Source organism: Portunus trituberculatus, chromosome 18 (assembly GCF_017591435.1).
Source record: "Portunus trituberculatus isolate SZX2019 chromosome 18, ASM1759143v1, whole genome shotgun sequence".
In the NCBI taxonomy this organism is placed as follows: domain Eukaryota; kingdom Metazoa; phylum Arthropoda; class Malacostraca; order Decapoda; family Portunidae; genus Portunus; species Portunus trituberculatus.
Window position 1 is genome coordinate 20393486 of NC_059272.1, and position 18439 is coordinate 20411924.

The following is an 18439-nucleotide window of genomic DNA, read 5'->3' on the forward strand; positions in this document are numbered from 1 at the left end:
ACACACACATCGAAGAGTCAACATTGCTATCAGTCAAAATTTTAGAAACACGAAAGAGTTGAATGACCAAGAACAGTCAGTAATATTCTCTCTCTCTCTCTCTCTCTCTCTCTCTCTCTCTCTCTCTCTCTCTCTCTCTCTCTCTCTCTCTCTCTCTCTCCCTCTCTCTATCTATCTATCTATCTATCTATCTCTCTATCTTCTATCAATCTATCTATCTATCTTTTTCTCTCTAACAGAAAATACTACACTAAATACCTACCTACCTACACACACACACACACACACACACACACACACATACCAGGTTGGGTCCTTTCTCACTTCCATTAATCAGAGAACACCTGAAAGAGCCTACAAATCAGACCTATATTTCATACCTAAGCCTACATTTTTGTTAGACATTGTAGATGGATAGATACATACATACATACACACATACATAGTAAAAGCATACATACATAAGTGGATAGACACAGAGATAGATAAGTAGGTAGATAGATAGATAGACAAATAGATAGATACACAGATAGACAGATAGATAGATAGATAAATAGATAGATAGACAGATAGATATATAGATAGATAGATGGATGGATGGATAGATAGATAGATAGATAGATAGTTAAATAAATGCTGAAAAAAATTAATGCTGTTACTTGAGAGAGAGAGAGAGAGAGAGAGATAGTTCATAATCTTAGTCACTGCCTTCCCTCCCTCCCTCACGCGTTACTATAACATCTTCCTCCGTCACTATCACCCTCGCTATCCTTATCACTTCTCCCTTCTTCACTCTCCCTCACCACCCTCACTACTGGCTTTCCTCCCTTCCTCACCCCCTTTAACCTCACCACTGTCCTTCCGCTCTCTCCCCGCCCAAACGAACCTCCCGAGTAGGGCAGAGACGGGAAGCCTTGACCTACACACATACACACACACACACACACACACACACACACACACACACACACACACAAGAATCTATAACAAGACTTACACACGGACTGGAAGTGATATACGTACACAAACACACAGACAGACAGACAGACAGACAGACAGATAGAAGAAGCGAATCATTATGCATAGAAGTTAGTAAGTAGGGCACCACCATCACCATCACCATCACCACCACCACCACCACCACCACCACCATCCACCACCGCCACCACCACAGTATTGATAAGTGACACGAACGAGGAGAGGTTATTGAGATGAAGAGAAAAATAAATAAAAAAAATACCGAATAACAAGTGTAAACATTGGAATAGTATTTTCTATTGATTTAACGCTCTGTTCTCTAATTGTTGTTGTTTTTATTGCGGGGGCCTCACAAATTATTAAATGCCACGCCCCCTTGCTTGCTTGTTTCCCTCACTGATGGTCAAGAATACTAACTAAACAACCACTGGGAGCATGAAAAACAATCTTGCCAATCGCTAGAGGTATATTTCCTTTTCACTTAACCCTCTCATTAACTGACACATCGTTCCTTAATTACTAATCACTCGAGACATCTTTACTTGTTCTGCAGCCACCAACAATCTTTAAACTGGGTAAAAATTGAAAAACTGTAGTATTCTTTTCATGCTCTTCTTTCTTGTAGATACTTATAAAGATTTCATGTGTTAATTCTGGTGGTGTTAATTGTCTCGTGTCGCAGTGGAAGTTAGTCAGGATAAGGTTAAATTAGGTTTGGAAAAAATCATCCCGTTCCAGTATCCGCGTCTTTGCTCACGCCGGCCATCACTCCCGCTGGCCCCGTGCATCACCGAGGAGTGGACGCACGGGGAATGTTTTAGAGTTATGCACGTTGGTTTCACTCCAGCGGGCCAGACTTGTTCTATTTTCGCTTGTAACACCGCATGCTTCGTTGCTGCATATATACATCACTATCATTGCAACGTTCTTCTACTTAGATTGTGTGGCGTGGAGGGATGGTCATACATTTTTATTTATCATTATCTTTATCTCTATTTTGATTGTTTATTTATTTTAGTAACTTGAACTTTCAGTCACATACAATCCGTTGCCATTCTCAAAATTCCTGACTTAACTGCTACGTACTGTGCATACTCATAACACTCTCAAGAAACATAACAACGCTGTGAAGTACAATTTTCTATCATTCTTAAAATAAAGAGAAAAAGAACAGGGAAGAACGAAGAACGAAAAAGGAAAGAAAGAAAGAAAAACAACTGCCATATACAGACTCCCAATGTTATAAATAAATTCCGAGCCTAACTGCCCCATACAAACTTTTAATGTAAACAGAGGAAGAAAAAATGTCATTTACAATTCTTGAAACTTTGCATCAGTAATAACATAGACACGGAACATGATTCAATACACATGTTACTCGGAAAGTAAAAGTCAGCCAGAGCGATACGAAAATAACTCCAAAACAATCCCAGAATGGAAGGTATGAGGATGTACTGCTGCTCTGCTGACCACTACTAACTACCCCTGACCCATGCCACCCCTACCCTCAGCGCCCCGCCACGTGCCCGCGTCAGCAGGCGGAGGAACGCAGCGCGACCGACTCAACGACGGTGAATCTGTTTCCGTCGCGGAGAATCGCTGAGTCGTTGTGCCACATGACAGGCCAGCACGGCATCGGCGGGGGGCGACAACCCCTCGCGGTGCCTGGGTGGCGGGGCTGGGGACAACAGGGGCCAGGTGGGATGGGCTGAGGAGCAGTAGCAGCAGCAGCAGCAATAGCAGCAACGGCAGTGGTGGTGGTGGTGGTGACGGAGGGTGTTCCTTCGTCAGGATACTCACGATTGATGTTGTCACACTCCATGGCGGCGCGGCTGAGTGTCCCCGAGCCCCACGGATCACTGCTTCTCTCGCGTGAGTCCAAACGGGCACTCCCTCTCTTTTTCACTCTGAGTGTCCGTGCCGCGCGTGGCCGCACACCTCACCGGGAGCCGAATGGTGTCAGACTAAAGCTACAGGCAACCTCCACCGCTGGTTTGCTCAGAGGTTGCGCTGCGCATCGCCTCTCGTCCCACACACCACATCGCCACCACACCTCGCACACCTACATTCTCACGCTTGCAAACTCGATCACACGCATCACACTCGCGTAAAAATCTAATGGAGTTTTGGGCCAGGCGTCCACTACACAAAAGTCAGCCCGTTACCGCAAGTAGGGCCGCCGTCACCGCGAGGACGAGCATCACCTCTGAACGAAACTCATCGGAAAGGTCCCGGTGCCGCGGCATCGTGGCTGGTTTCGGTGGGTGGGCGGCACGACGGCCTTGGGTAGCACTACCATAAGAGCCACCAGTGCCACCCCGCCGAGCACGCGAGCTTCACCACTACGGTGCCTGGCAGTACGCTCGTGGCGATCGTGTCCGCCGGTCAATACTTGCTAGGCCGCTACTCTCTTTGGTCGAGGCTGCTGCTGCTGCTGCTGCTGCTGGTTCTTATTCGCTTTTTATACCGACGTCCATTGTTGCTTCCCTCGCAGCTTAGGCACACCTCAGACACGCCCTCTCTGCTTACGAGTGCACGAGGGACGGCATGAGAGCGCTGATAAGACAAACACACCACCACCACCACCACCACCACCACCGGGCCGTGGCGCTGCACGGGCGGGTCAGCTGATCCAGGCAGCAGCAGTTCGTGTGCAAAACAAAACGTAATAATGCACGAATGAGCCGCTTTTTGTATTCCATTATGAGACTGAAATTTGGGTGAGGCTGATAGCAGGGACTCCCTCCCCACCGGTTGAGGCTTAATCTAGGAATCTGAGGTGCATAGGAGAGCGGTGGGGGGGGGGTGCGGAGCAGGTGGGGTGAAGTGCATGCGGAAGAGGGGGCTGGGCAGGTCAGCTGAGAGGAGCGGATCCTGGAGGTAGAGAACAAGACGTCGCTGGAGGAGGTCTGTTACAGGAGTCTCGCCACCTGTCCTTCACTCAAATCTTGTACGACGCTTTTAGAACTCATGGCTGTGGCATGATGTGGCGTGGTGTGGTGTGATGTGGTGTAGCGTAATGTAGCGTGGTGTGGTATGGCGTGGCGTGGCGTGGTATAACGTGGTATGGCATGGTAAGTCATAGCTGGGCTGTTGTGTGGCGTGGTGAGATGTGGTGTGAAGATATTGAGTAGTGTATGCCTTTAATAATTACACTGTAAAATAAAGAAAAAAATATCTCATATGGTCCTAAACATATACGCAAAACAAAGTTTTTTTTTCGCGTTATTTCTCCTCTGCTTTGGAGTGCACTACGCTTCAACTCTTTCACTGATAAGCAAATTTTTTCCCCATAATCATCTACAATTTCCTAGGCGCTTACTTTTGTGCTATAGTCTCTTGAATACTTCTGTAGCATAATAAAGCTCTTCAAGTCTTTCTTTACTTGTGTGTTCATGCAAACGATTTTTTTTTTCTTTTCCTCTCTTTCTTTCACGGTGCGTTGAATAATAAAAAAGGATGGCCACAGCAGCACAGCAGGCAAGAGGTGAAGCGTCCCACACAAGACGTGGCGTGCTCAGAGGTGCTGCAGGCCGAGCGATTTTCCCACGTGCCTCCACCCACTATTTATTTATTTTTTTCCTTTTAGATTTTTAAGTAAAAGGCCCACTGAGAACTTCCCAACTTTTCCAACCATCATCAACAAGGAGGTCATGGCGCCCGATACGGATACGAGGGAGCGCTAATCGTATCTCTCCGAAATCGAACATCTATTTATCGAACTATCTGCATACCACACTGAGTGCCAAGACAAACCACCAACGACGCTGGTGGAAAGGGACAGCTAGTCTCGTGGACCACCATACTATATACGAGCTAGGGCTTGTGTTATGAAAGTGCAGGAGTAAGGTCCGTATTCAGAAACGCTTTGCTCTCTAACCACGACTATTTTACAAGGCCACAGAGATGATTAGCAGGGTTTTCAAGAGTACATCCCAGAGCTTAGGCATAGCACATCTGGCCACACACATCCATAGCAAGGTCCAACAGCACACATTACTAGTTAACCCTTACCCTTCATCACGAGACTACTCCCTGCGCCGCAATTCCTCCAATCCCGACCAGATGCAGAATCGAACATACAGCCTTTAATTAAGCCGCGGAAGATGCGCAATATTAAACCATAAAACCAAGCCGTAAATACGAAATAGCTCAAGGGTGTGGAGTGGTAAAAAAAGGAAAAACATCTACCCATATCTGTATGAATAAAGAGCGCTCTATTTGTCTGTTTACTTGTTTCTCCGTCTGTCACGCGTTTTCACAGCCATGATGCATAATTCAGGTATATAATAACGAAGACAAGGTGTGCTGCACGGAGAGAAGATGGTAATTAAAATCTAAAGAGTTATTAGTTTCAGTAGACTAAAAACTCGCCCTTTTACAGTAAAAAGTGCAAGGAAAGTAGTAGTTAAGCCGTGAGATGAGCAATATTGAACCAAACACAGAAGCCACAATTATGTCAAGGCTATGAAATAAAAATTAACGATCAAACAGTATCTGTAGTGTCAGGAACGCTCGACCTACCTGTCTGCTTGTCTATTCGTCTGTCACATGCTTTCACAATCACGATATCTAGGTAATTCAGGGACAGCATTAATGGTCCATAATAACGAAAGTTGGGTTTGCTTCACAAAGAGACGCTGGCAATTAAAAACTCAGGAGTGATTTTTTTTTTTTTTTCAGAGTAAAACCTCAAAATAGGACAATATTTTGAAACTACTTAATTGGTTCTTTAAGAGTGTTTTCTTTTTTTTTTTTTTTTTTTTTTTTTTTTGCTTGTTTATGGTTTTGGTGATAAACAACATGAAGCACTCTTGAGAACGCGGCTAATCATCTAGAGAGAGAGAGAGAGAGAGAGAGAGAGAGAGAGAGAGAGAGAGAGAGAGAGAGAGAGAGACACAGACAGAGACACAGAAAGATAAAAGAAACAGACAAACAGACAAACAGAGACAGAAACACAGAGATAAAAGAAACAGACAGACAGACAGATAGACAGAGACAGAGACACAGAGAGATACAAGAAACAGACAGACAGACAGACAGACAGACAGACAGACAGATAGACAGAGACAGACACAGAGAGATACAAGAAACAGACAGACAGACAGACAGACCGACAGACAGATAGACAGAGACAGAGACACAGAGAGATACAAGAAACAGACAGACAGACAGCAGCCCATATACTGAAACACTTCACGCTCTCATGGGAACTAATACTGACTCTACAAACAAAAGCCACAGAGATGATTATACTTATTCTATCATTATACCCCCATACATTTCATCCCATTGGCAGTAGAGACTCTGTTAAACCACATCAATACTCATGGAAACACTATAACAAAAATCCCCCCCCCCCGCTTCTAGTGACATTCTCTATAAACTTGTGAGTATAGATGAGGAACACGCTGAGAGGTTTCAGAATGTGGTGGCAGACTAATAGCCCTATTTAGAAACGCTTTGCACTCTCCCGACGACTGTTTCAAAAGGCTCTAATTGAAGATACTCATGTTTTTTAAGGATGTTTTTATGGTTTTGGTGACGGATTAGCAGGATTTCTAATTGAATATAAGGAGAAAGTGTCTTGAAAATCCAGCTAGTTGCCTAAATGGGACTTGAAAAATTGTCGTGGTGAAAAGGCAAGGCGTTTCTGAATATGGCCGTAAGACCAAGCACCTCCTCCACCGCACGTGCGTCTATGATTCCTGAAGTGACGAGAGAGAGAGAGAGAGAGAGAGAGAGAGAGAGAGAGAGAGAGAGAGAGAGAGAGAGAGAGAGAGAGAGACCACTGCATGAAACTGATATGGAAACAAAACGAGCATTACATGGCAAACTCTACTCTCTCTCTCTCTCTCTCTGATATATGGAATCAACATTTTATTACTATGAGAGAGAGAGAGAGAGAGAGAGAGAGAGAGAGAGAGAGAGAGAGACTGACTGCCGTACCCTACACACAGGGTACAAACCACAACAGTGATCTAGCCTCCTAATTCCATGGATAAGCAAAACCAGGAGCGCCACGTGGGGCTGTAACTTGCACCTCATAATGGCTGAACCCACTATACCTCCTCATCCCCCTCTGCTAACTCTTGTGACTGCTATTGTTTCTCCTTGGAATTAGTAAAACGGTCTGGTGAAATTATACCGTGGAAAGACACCACTTTTGACAGATACATTAGTTTCAACCTTTTAGTGTCTTATGTTTGTGTTCAGTGAAGTTGTTTAATCTTTAGAATGTGTTATGCATTAATTTATAGCACAGAAAACAATGAATGCATAGAGTCCTTATGTGCATATACACACGAAAAAAAAAGGGATGCAAGAAATTTTTTTTTTTTTACGTGTACAACCTTGTGCATATAAAAAGAAAAAAGAAAAAAAAGGATACTAGAAAAATATTGTAGCTTTTTTCCAGCGAGTACATCCTTTGGGAGTGTTTGATAATGAATGAAAACTGTGGCATATAGCAATGAAAGGGTGAAAATTGTTTATAAGAAGTAATAAGTATATAAGTATCGTGTTGTCATTAGCAGTCAAATATCTATCACTACACCACCATCAGCAAATCCTTTGTAATACCAGACACTTTCCTTCTATTCATGCTTCAAATTAACACTAGCATGTCCTGAAAACTCTGAAGAACAACAAGACTTAACTGCTGTGTAATAAACAAGATACGGAGAGATAAGGTAAGGGAAGCGATAACAAGTATAATGGAGCGCTAAGATTATGTATACTGTATTTCTTCCTCTGGTTAACTAAACCACACGCTGGCCCGACAAATCACATAGGCAACAAGAAACGTTTTAGAATGCGAGACCCTGTTTAGCCGTCACTGATAACATGCGAACAGACTTGAAAATCGCAATAAGATCCATTAGATCCCAAAACATCTGTCGATATGGACGTGAGACTCATCGTGAGAGTGATGAGTGATGAAACAATATCCCTATTACAACACCTCTCGGGCGGCGATTATGTAGTGCAACTGTGCGGGACGATAAAAAGCATTGTGAGTTACTCACGAATCAACCCAAAGCTTCAATCTCCCAACACCAAGCTCTTTTCCAACAAACAATTAACACGCTGCCATGACGCACTATTATAGATATTAAAGCAATTTTTTACGATAATCACGTGAACTAATGAGACTGATTATTAACCATCATTACAATTGATTATAATTATCAAGTAGTTTGTGATAAAAAAAAAGTACACACACACACACACACACACACACACACACACACACACATATATATATATATATATATATATATATATATATATATATATATATATATATATATATATATATATATATATATATATATATATATATATATATATATATATATATATAGATCTAGTGATACCCCAGGACTACATTCATACATTGATAAGAAAATTACATTATAAAAATTCCCATTTAGATTATTCATCCATCATGACCCTCCCGTGGTCTTGAGGTGCTATTGTAACTCCATGTTTTTTTGTTTGTTTTTTATAGTAATCAGTAACGTTAGACACACACACACACACACACACACACACACACGGTAGCTCAGTGGTTAGAGCGCTGGCTTCACAAGCCAGAGGACCGGGGTTCGATTCCCCGGCCAGGTGGAGATATTTGGGTGTGTCTCCTTTGACGTGTAGCCCCTGTTCACCTAGCAGTGAGTAGGTACGGGACGTAAATCGAGGAGTTGTGACCTTGTTGTCTCGGTGTGTGGTGTGTGCCTGATCTCAGGCCTATCCGAAGATCGGAAATAATGAGCTCCGAGCTCGTTCCGTAGGGTAACGTCTGGCTGTCTTGTCAGAGACTGCAGCAGATCAAACAGTGAAACACACACACACACACACACACACACACACACACACACACACACACTATTGGCTACACAGTTAAGCCATATCTTTAACTATACACAAATATAGCAGTACTTACAATCACAAGTATTTCCTTTCATGACCTGTCCTCTCGGCTTATGGAAGTATGGAGAGTGGATAAAAGGTAGGTTTTCCGTCTTTTCCAGCAGCAGGAATTCACAAAGGCCGTACCCTGCTGATCCACTCCTGCTGAAAGGTAATCTTATTATACTTTAAAAAAAATGCCGACAATTCCTCACCTCCCACCATGCACTATCATTATGACGTCAGGATGCCGAGACGTTTTCATACTGCAATATAATTACCTATCATGTTTCTATTTGTGGACATCTTAGCTTTCATTGAGGCCACTCTTGCTCTCGTCGCTTTAAATTTTCATAAAGGGAGCTCTTAAGTTTCTGTGCTTCAAACCATTAATATGAATTCCACTGATTTATAGTTGCCCATTTCTCCCTCTTCGCCACATGAAACGTCTCCACATCTTGCCATCAGCAGGTTTATGCTGTCGCGCTGCGGAACAGCAGCGGAAGAACACTTCTCATCCTGTTTTTCTGACAACAACAAAACTATAAAAAAAACGAAAAAAAATATATAGATAAAATCTATAAATCTGTTTCAATATTTTTATATAATTGAAAATTAGACAGTTTATGTAATTATTCATTTTAATATGTAAATATATAAACCACGCTCAAACCAAGACCGTCCCTTCAATTTGTTTACATGTTGACCCGTCGCCGCTGAGTGCGAGACATAACGTGATAACCTACAGGCGATAGATATAGAGCTAAGCAAGTTAAAAGAAGAATGAGTGTGCCCTTCATAGGACATCAAAACGTCTGATAGCTCAGACCCCACAACTCTGAAAAAAAGTTATTTTTTTAAACATTTAACAGACAAATAGTTTCCTTTTCAATATTTGTGCATAACAGGTGATTATGTCTAATAACAAGAGGATTTTGTACGTGGGTAAGTTCATTGGTTCTTTTTTTTTCTATGTAAAAGGGGAAAGATGGCTAAGGGGAACAAGAAATAATGAAAAGGCCCACTTAGTTGCCCGTCCTCTTTCCAGGTCCAAGAGAGTTAACCAAAAGAAAGGGATAAATGTCTTGAAACCTCCCTCTCAAATTAATTCAGATCATAGGAAATTGGAAATACAGACACAGGCAGAGAGTTCCAGAATATACTGGTTAACTCTTGTATTAGTCTTCGAGAGTTGGACAGAATAGGAGTGAGAGGAAGAAGAAAGCCTTATGCAGCGAAGCAGCAGGAGGAAGGGAGGCATGTAGTTAGCGAGATTAGAATAGTAGTTAGCATGAAAATAGAGGTAGTAGTTAGCAAGAGATGCAACACTCCGGTGGTGAGAAAGAGGCTGAAGACAGTCAGTCTGACCGGTGAGGTGATAAGACGAAAAGCTTGACATGCTGTATTTGAGAGTTGAGATAATATTGAAATAACTTAAGCACTTTCATTCAAGGATTAGAATAGGTTAGGTTTATATAAATGCAGTTCTTGAATAATTTCACAACTGATCTCTTTTTTTGAAGTAGATCATGGCACTGTCCCCAAGAAACCGTCCCGTGTGCTTGCCTCGATTCCTGGCTCCCACTTCACAGCTCCTCCACCCAGCTGATTTGATGTCAAATATATATGAAACCACGCTATTGGTCAGAGAGAGAGAGAGAGAGTGGGAGAGAGAAATATGAAAACGAATAAGGAGAGAGAGAGAGAGAAATGGTAACGAATAAGGCAGTGTTTCTCAACCTTTTTACCCTTGTGTAACCCTTAAAATACATGACGTCTCAAGGAACCCCTGCATAAAGAAACAAAATGATATACCATATATTTCTCATTTTATGTGACGTCAAATCAGCTGGGTGGAAGAGCTGCGAAGGGGGAGCCGGGAATGGAGGCGAGCGCGCGGGACAGTTTCTCGAGGACAGTGCCTAGATCATTTCTAAAAACAATGTTATACCCAGATATTGTCGGTCCAGAAATTATTAGGCTAAGGTTTAGTAAATTTTTACTCTTTCACCAGTCTTTCAATTCTGGACAAAACTATTTTTTGGCCTTTTATTATTATTATTATTATTATTATTATTATTATTATTATTATTATTTTGCATCTTTTCTTTAAAAAATCATTAGTTTTTATTTTTCATCTTCTCGAAACTAATGTTTTGCAATAAAAATTCAAAACTAAGATAAAACACAGACTGAAATCTATCAAAATTAAAGTTTCATCCTCACAAATAAGTACTGCATTATTAACACTCACTTTGAACTTAGGAAGTCAAAAGTGTAAATGTGAAATGGTTATTAATGTCCAGTACCATTGAATGTGATTTATTATAGTTGCAGACTATTAGCTAAACATGATATTGACTCCATGCCTTTTTACCCTGAAGGAGGACTGGCTGATGAGGTGACAGAGGAGGTTCTGCGGTCTGCATTCATCCCATTTGGTGACATAGTTGATGTACAGATCCCCCTTGACTATGAGACTGAGAAGCACAGAGGTTTTGCTTTCATTGAATTTGAATTGCCAGAAGATGCTGTAGCAGCAATTGATAACATGGTGGGAATTATACTTTGTCTACAGTTCAATAACATGAAATGGTGCAAGGTATATCTACGCATGTAATAAGCCTTTGTAAGAAGAAAATTAAAATTTGGGGGTCACTTGTTATCTTTCAGAATGAGAGTGAGTTGTTTGGACGCACCATTCGGGTCAACTTGGCAAAACCCCAGAAGGCAAAGGAAGGTTCATCCCGAGCCGTCTGGGCTGATGACGAGTGGCTCAAGAAGTATGCCGGCGCATCGCTGGAGACTGAGAAGGAGGGAGGGGAGGAAGGTGTCAAGCGACCAGCAACTGAAACAGTTAGTGTCTTGCTCATTAGTTGTTTTATCTGCTTCTTATAATTCTTACCTGTAAACAGTTTATTTTGCACTCACTCAAACATTTAATTGATTCATAGCTGATAAACTTATATCATCCTTGAAATATAGTAGTAAAACTTCTGTCCATTGTAAATTTTACTTCCTTAGGACATGCATAGAATTTGTTTTACCTGCATCATGATTATAACTATGTTTATTTGTTTATTTATTTATTATTATTATTTTTTTTTTTTATTTATTATTAGGAAGATGAACCCAAAGCTAAGAAGAAAAAGGGTAATCCTCAAGTATACTTTGACATCAAGATTGGAAAGACCTTGGCTGGCAGGATTGTAATGCAGCTCAGGGCTGATGTTGTCCCCAAGACAGTTGAGGTGAGTTGATTTGTTACTCGTGTCGCTTTGTTACTTTATTTTTCATTAGAAGAGGTAAGCAATCAACATTTCAGCCATCCACGATTTCTGACATTTAGTCCCGATATATTCCTATGCAATTTTCTTCCCATAATAGTTCCTAGTCTAAAATGCTGCTAAATCAACATTCTTAAGGGTATTATTGCCATTTAAATTTCTGTCTGTGCAGCCATAAGAGCTCAACATCAGAGGTATTATTTATTTCAGAATTTCCGCTGCCTCTGCACTCACGAAAAAGGCTTTGGCTACCAGAATTCAACCTTCCACCGCATCATCCCCGGCTTTATGTGTCAGGGTGGGGACTTCACCAACCACAATGGCACTGGAGGACGTTCCATATATGGGGCAAAGTTTGAGGATGAAAACTTCAAACTAAGACACACAGGTGAGGATGCTGCTGAGTGCTTGGCAAAAAATGCTTCAGAGTAATAATAATGTACATGATAATATGTATTTGTATTTTTTTTTTATTTAAGTAGAAAGTAAAGCAAGTTTTACTCTGTCAGGTCCTGGAATCCTTTCTATGGCCAATTCAGGACCCAACAGCAATGGTTCTCAGTTCTTCCTGACAACAGAGCGCACCGAGTGGTTGGACAACAAACATGTTGTCTTTGGTCAAGTCATTTCTGGTATCAATGTGATCAGGAAAATGGAAGTGAGTTGTCACAAAGTAATGAACCACAAGACCTGATCTCCATCTTTCAATTGCCTTACATTCTCTACCTGCTTCTTCATTCACTTGTTAATTCATTTACTTATTTTGAAAATACTATATTATATGCTGTATTTTGATTGATATATAACCTAATAGTATTTGTTATTTTATTTTATTTTTTTCCAGAAATGTGGAACAAAAACTGGGAAGCCAACAGAAAAAGTAACAATTTCAAATTGTGGTGAATTAGTCTAGTTTTTTCCCATCTCTCTCTCTCTTCTGCAAAAGTTTATCAATAGCTTTCCATGTAATATCAGAGGAGAATAATAATACTATTGTAAAATATTTCTCTCTTTACATTTGTACAAATATCCAACCTAGTTTTCCTTATGGAAAATTTTGAAGTACTTTACACCAAACCGTGAGTAAATCAACACCAGAACTAATCATGCATGGGAAAAAATTCTCTTGGTAAACAAGAAAAGAAAGGGAACTAGTCATACATCTCTACATATTTTCTGTACAGCTTCCAAGAATAACATACTATTTCATAGTAAAAAGCTACACCCAGATTAGATTATATTTACAGTGTTAAAGTATACTTAGACAATATTACTTTCCTGCAAGCTGACACTACAAACTAAAGTGTGTGTCACCACTGTCTCAGGTGTACACTTATGGTTTCCTTACAATAGCTCTATGTTGAGTAAACACAATGAACAAAGTCAGGTATTATCCAGCTCTCACCAGATAGTGATTAAGCCTAATTATGACTAGAATTAACTAAAAATATATATTTTTTAGCATTCGTTAGTAAGTTATACTGCCAAGACAAATAACCATCTATATACCAGGCCAACATTCCTGTGGAAAGGGACAAAGGTAGCTGAGAGAGGGCATCTAGATAATACTTATGATCAAGTTATTACAAATGTCTTGTCTTTTAGAAAATATTGGCAGAGTCCGACTTAAGGTTTAAAAATGTATTGGCAAATATACAGGATTATAACATGAATTTCTGTAGATACTATAAGAGGCAAAATTACAAGTTGCTCTAAGTAGCAAATGTCCTATACATATGCATTTTGAGGTTTTGTTTAATCATGGGGGGAAATTTGAGTATGACTAAACAAAATCTCAAAATACATGTGTATAGAACATATTGTTTTAGCTAGAATGACTTGTACTTTTACTTCTAACACCATCTGTGGAAATTTGTGTTATGCCCTGTATAAAACTAACAGAAGAACTTAATTTGAATGTCAATGAAACATAAGCCAACAAATTGTGGACCTGTCATTCCCATTAAAGCAGCTCTTTCAACTTTTGAAAAAGAGGCTCTACAATGCCTGTTATAAAGCAGTACATCATTTCTCATATGTCTTATACCTGCTCACCTCAGTACAGCTCCCATGTAAGGAACAGCCATGGTAAAAATGCCCCAATTTTTTTTTTTTCTTTTCTTTTTTTATCTTCTTTTTAAATATGTTAATTTGGGATTACAGTCAGTTTAAAGTGTTGATGAAACACACCACTGCAACCTGCTCATCAGTGCTATCCAACTCTGTCCTAGATGGAGCAGTTCTGATGTTGGTTACTGCTCATTACAATCCTGTATTCAGTAATCAGTAATTTCAAACACACTACAAATTAATATAAATAGAATTTCAAAACAAAACCAAAGCCCCTATTTTTGGCCATTTCACCACTCAGGACAGATGTGGTTGTGTAACAAACACCATCATCACACTAAATGAAAACTATTATCTTTGTAATCAACACACAAATACATGAAACCAATCTACTTGATTCAGCTTGTTATTGCACACAAATCAGGTGAGTACTACGAGTTTGGGATGAAGATGGTGATGGGGAGAAGGGAGGGTAACAAGCACTATCCTACATGACAACTTATCTTTTGTGGTGAATGACAGAGAAACAAATATAAGGAAAAAATATGTAAGTTGGTGGTAAATTTGATTTAGGATAAAAGCAAACTTTAGTGACAGAATTTGGGAGAAGTGCAACTGATTTCCCATGCAAATGAAATTTATACACACCTCACAAAACTATGGAGGCAAAAAAAGACACTATAATAATAAAAAAAAAAAAAATTGAAATCAATAATTTTGATAATGTTTCCAAAATATTAAAAATTTTCAAAGAAAGATGATGAAGTAAACTTAATCACTATATACATAGACTAATAAGCTTATCATATATACATAAGCACAGAAGAAGTCACTACTTCACAAAATTTACATCTCTATGGTACAAAACTCATTGCAAGTCCATCAACAAAAGAGGCTGAGTTTCTTTTGAGCAAAGTTACTTGTACTCCAAAACACAACTGATCAAGAATGAAAATATACATAAATGAATAAAATAATACACTCAAGCAAAACAGCAAAATCTCCAAAGCTATCTGGCACCCCACTACCATTTCCCTCATGTGCACAGAGCCACCACTGCTCTCCTGGCACCTCTAGCTGTAATGAGTAATGGTAGCCTGACAATCAGGTGCAGTATCAATCCATTTATGTCCTAAAACACAGGTATACAATAATATGTAGCTATACCAATACATTTTCAGAACTCCAGGACCTAAAAGAGAGAGAGAGAGAGAGAGAGAGAGAGAGAGAGAGAGAGAGAGAGAGAAATTACCTTATACCTTTGCCTTTAGGCCTTCAAGGGAGAGGACCAAGCCTCACCACCACAACACACTGCATAAAAACCAGTCACCCAGGAAACTGGTTGCTCCTGCTGCATCATAAAGATTCATTCTCTTTCCCAAGAGCTAACTCAATCACCTGACCCAACCAGATGCAGGGAATCTCACTTTATGACTGCATCATCATTCATGCATTTACAGCAGCTTTCCCTTCATCCTTAAAATGAACTACCACTCTTTTTTGCTCCACAAATATGCCTCTTATATCTAATGCTTCCTTCAAAATATCCATCAACACCATTCCTGGTTTTCCCTTGTGATTCAGACTGACCATAACAATTTTTGAAAAATAGTTTTAAAGGTTCTTAGTCAAGTGCTTTTGATATCAAACCTCCCAGTCATGTCTATAGATGATCTTAACAATGAAGATAGATACAGGTGTCAGCACTAACTAGAAGGCTTTTGAAGCATGGCAAACAAACATAATGATGGAAGAAAGGCTGCAACAAGATTTCATGTAGCTACACATTACTCACATTCAGATTGTCTCATGTAAGCATGGTTTTCTGCTCAAGCCTTCAACACAAGACCTTGCATGCCTTGTTAATGAAGTTTACACAAATAATTACAAGTCTTTACATCTGTACTTTATGTACACACAGTGAACCTGGAGAATGCTCAATAGTGCCTACTATTTTCAATGAGCAATATGACTATAAAAAAAGAAGAAAAAATCAGATACAATAACCTCTTGATGCTACCAAGAGCTTGAATACGCTTTCCCATACCACTTCACACTTCACTCCACTGATGACACTTTTGTAATGATAACAAAATCAGGTTTGGTTGGTCAGAGCAAAATTAATAGCAGTGCATGACAATGAGGCACTTGGGACTTGGCCGGAGATTTTGTTGAATTTCAATTAATCCCGATCAAGTTTCATAATACCTACTGCTATCAAAGAAGCAGACATTAATGTGTTTACAATAAGTCCTGCCCAATCAGTGGGCTTCTCACTTGTTTTTTGTTTCCCTCTTACACCTATTGAATAATCTATACAAGTTTATTCTTACAAGGGCCAACTGGCTCCACAATAATGGGTCAATAACTAATTGCCTCATTCATAACACTAATTTTGTTATCCTGATGAATAAATTAACACTCCATACTCTCAATTCCAAATAAGTTTTTTTTACATTTTTCACAAAGCCTCAGCCTCAGGATTCTAATGCATGGTGTTGCCAGATGCTTTGCTCCTTTTTGACTCTCACAGGAAGGAGAGAGAGAGAGAGAGAGAGAGAGAGAGAGAGAGAGAGAGAGAGAGAGAGAGAGAGAGAGAGAGAGAGAGAGAGAGAGAGAGAGAGAGAGAGAGAGAGAGAGAGAGAGAGAGAGTGAGTGAGTGAGTGAGTGAGTGAGAGAGAGAGAGAGAGAGAGAGAGAGAGAGAGAGAGAGAGAGAGAGAGAGAGAGAGAGAGAGAGAGAGAGAGAGAGAGAGAGAGAGAGAGAGAGAGAGAGAGAGAGAGAGAGAGAGAGAGAGAGAGAGAGAGTTGTTACTACTACGTATAGTGAACTAAAATGTCACCAGAGATCCTGCAATGACTGGTAAAATGTAAAAGCAAAGTAGCATGAGAAACTCATTTCCCTTTCACACAATACAAACAGCACTCAAGTAGTATTATAATGCATACATACATTCCATAACTGACAATGATGTTCAACATGAAATGCAAACAAAATGTAAATCTAGCTGAATCAAATTAGAAAAAATTACACCAGCCCCAAAACTTACACTAGCCCAGGCAGCATCAACCCAAAGATTATTTTTTTTGCTTCATCTATATTGTAATTACACATCAATCACAATTGATAATTCATCTCAAGTTCATCAAACACACTCATTTTGCATCTCAAGGCTAAGTTTATGAGGCATTTATTAATTCAATAACAAACAGTGAAAAGACCGAGCACTTATTTACCAAGAGAAACTGAAAAAAAGTGACTATGGGTCATGTTACTACTACAGACTTCAAGACAGAGCTGTACAATATCTACTCCTTATAAGTGTTTCTGGAAGCAAGTAAAATGGTTATGAGAGGATGGAGTGTAATAATAGCAATAGCACAAATTGTCAAAAAAAAAAAAAAACACTAGAGCCCCTGCATCCAAGAACTTAGTACCTGCAAATTTTTGCATGCACCAATTAGTAAAATAAGTTCATACTTTTGAGCAAAACAAAGAAACACAAATTCAATTTGAACTATACATACACACAATTCTCACAATTTCACTGCCACACTGAAGATTGTGACAACACCAGAGACACTAACTAAAGGGACTTTGGTATGAGAAGAAACTATTAACAAAGAAAAAGTGGCAAAGCTGAAAAGATTAGCAGAGTTGATGTGAAATAATCTAAATCTAATGTATGATCAATATGTGCAAAGATCAGAACATTTATGCTGTTCCTTAAAGATTTTGGAGTGCTTCTACACTCTATGCTTGAATGAAAAAAAAATATAATAAATCAATAAAACTGTGGACAACATACAGATTGCCCCTACTCTAACCCCACTAAGAGAAAAATGTCAAGCAGAAAGCAAATCAAACCCTCCTGCTACCCCAGCACCAAACCACCGTTACATCAGGACTCCTATCCTCAAATCACCAGTATGATGATAGTGAGGAAATGATGAATGGTGATGTGCATTCTATCTCCCATGCTGTCTGTCATAATGGGAGTCACAAAAATTCATGAGTCTGAAGAGTTGTCTAGTTGTCTAGTTCATCTCATCCTTTATCTTCACTTATCATTCAATTCCATCAATCATCACCACTGTTTTGCTGAACATTTGTTTCACCATTATCATCAGGCATAAGCAGGAAGGAAAAAGAGTGTGGGAAAAGTTGTGAAAGGAGGAAAAGACATCA

At 39.9% G+C, this 18439-nt stretch overlaps 2 protein-coding genes across 2 annotated transcripts in view; one reads left to right on the forward strand and one right to left on the reverse strand.

Moving 5' to 3' along the window:
* LOC123505420 (sodium-independent sulfate anion transporter-like) overlaps positions 1 to 3090 on the reverse strand; it is a 47145-nt gene extending 44055 nt beyond the window's left edge. The window contains exon 1 of the mRNA XM_045256664.1: positions 2779 to 3090. Within this exon, the coding sequence (XP_045112599.1) occupies positions 2779 to 2800 (22 nt within the window). The 5' untranslated portion in view covers positions 2801 to 3090. The remainder of the gene's footprint in view (positions 1 to 2778) is intronic.
* Positions 3091 to 9589: 6499 nt separating this feature from the next.
* On the forward strand, positions 9590 to 13185 carry LOC123505421 (peptidyl-prolyl cis-trans isomerase E-like). The gene is made up of 7 exons (XM_045256665.1): positions 9590 to 9840; positions 11280 to 11449; positions 11569 to 11751; positions 12018 to 12146; positions 12393 to 12570; positions 12692 to 12840; positions 13027 to 13185. Exons 1-7 carry the CDS (start codon positions 9810 to 9812, stop codon positions 13093 to 13095), a joined length of 909 nt encoding a protein of 302 aa, XP_045112600.1. The 5' UTR covers positions 9590 to 9809; the 3' UTR covers positions 13096 to 13185.
* Positions 13186 to 18439: the final 5254 nt, after the last annotated feature.

Bases quoted from the DNA above. Each gene is read 5' to 3' on its own strand.
- LOC123505421 (XM_045256665.1), top strand. From the start codon at position 9,810: ATGTCTAATAACAAGAGGATTTTGTACGTGG. The intron at 11,450-11,568 runs GTGGGAATTATA...GTTATCTTTCAG, and splicing joins TAGCAGCAATTGATAACATG to AATGAGAGTGAGTTGTTTGG. The intron at 12,147-12,392 runs GTGAGTTGATTT...TATTTATTTCAG, and splicing joins TTGTCCCCAAGACAGTTGAG to AATTTCCGCTGCCTCTGCAC.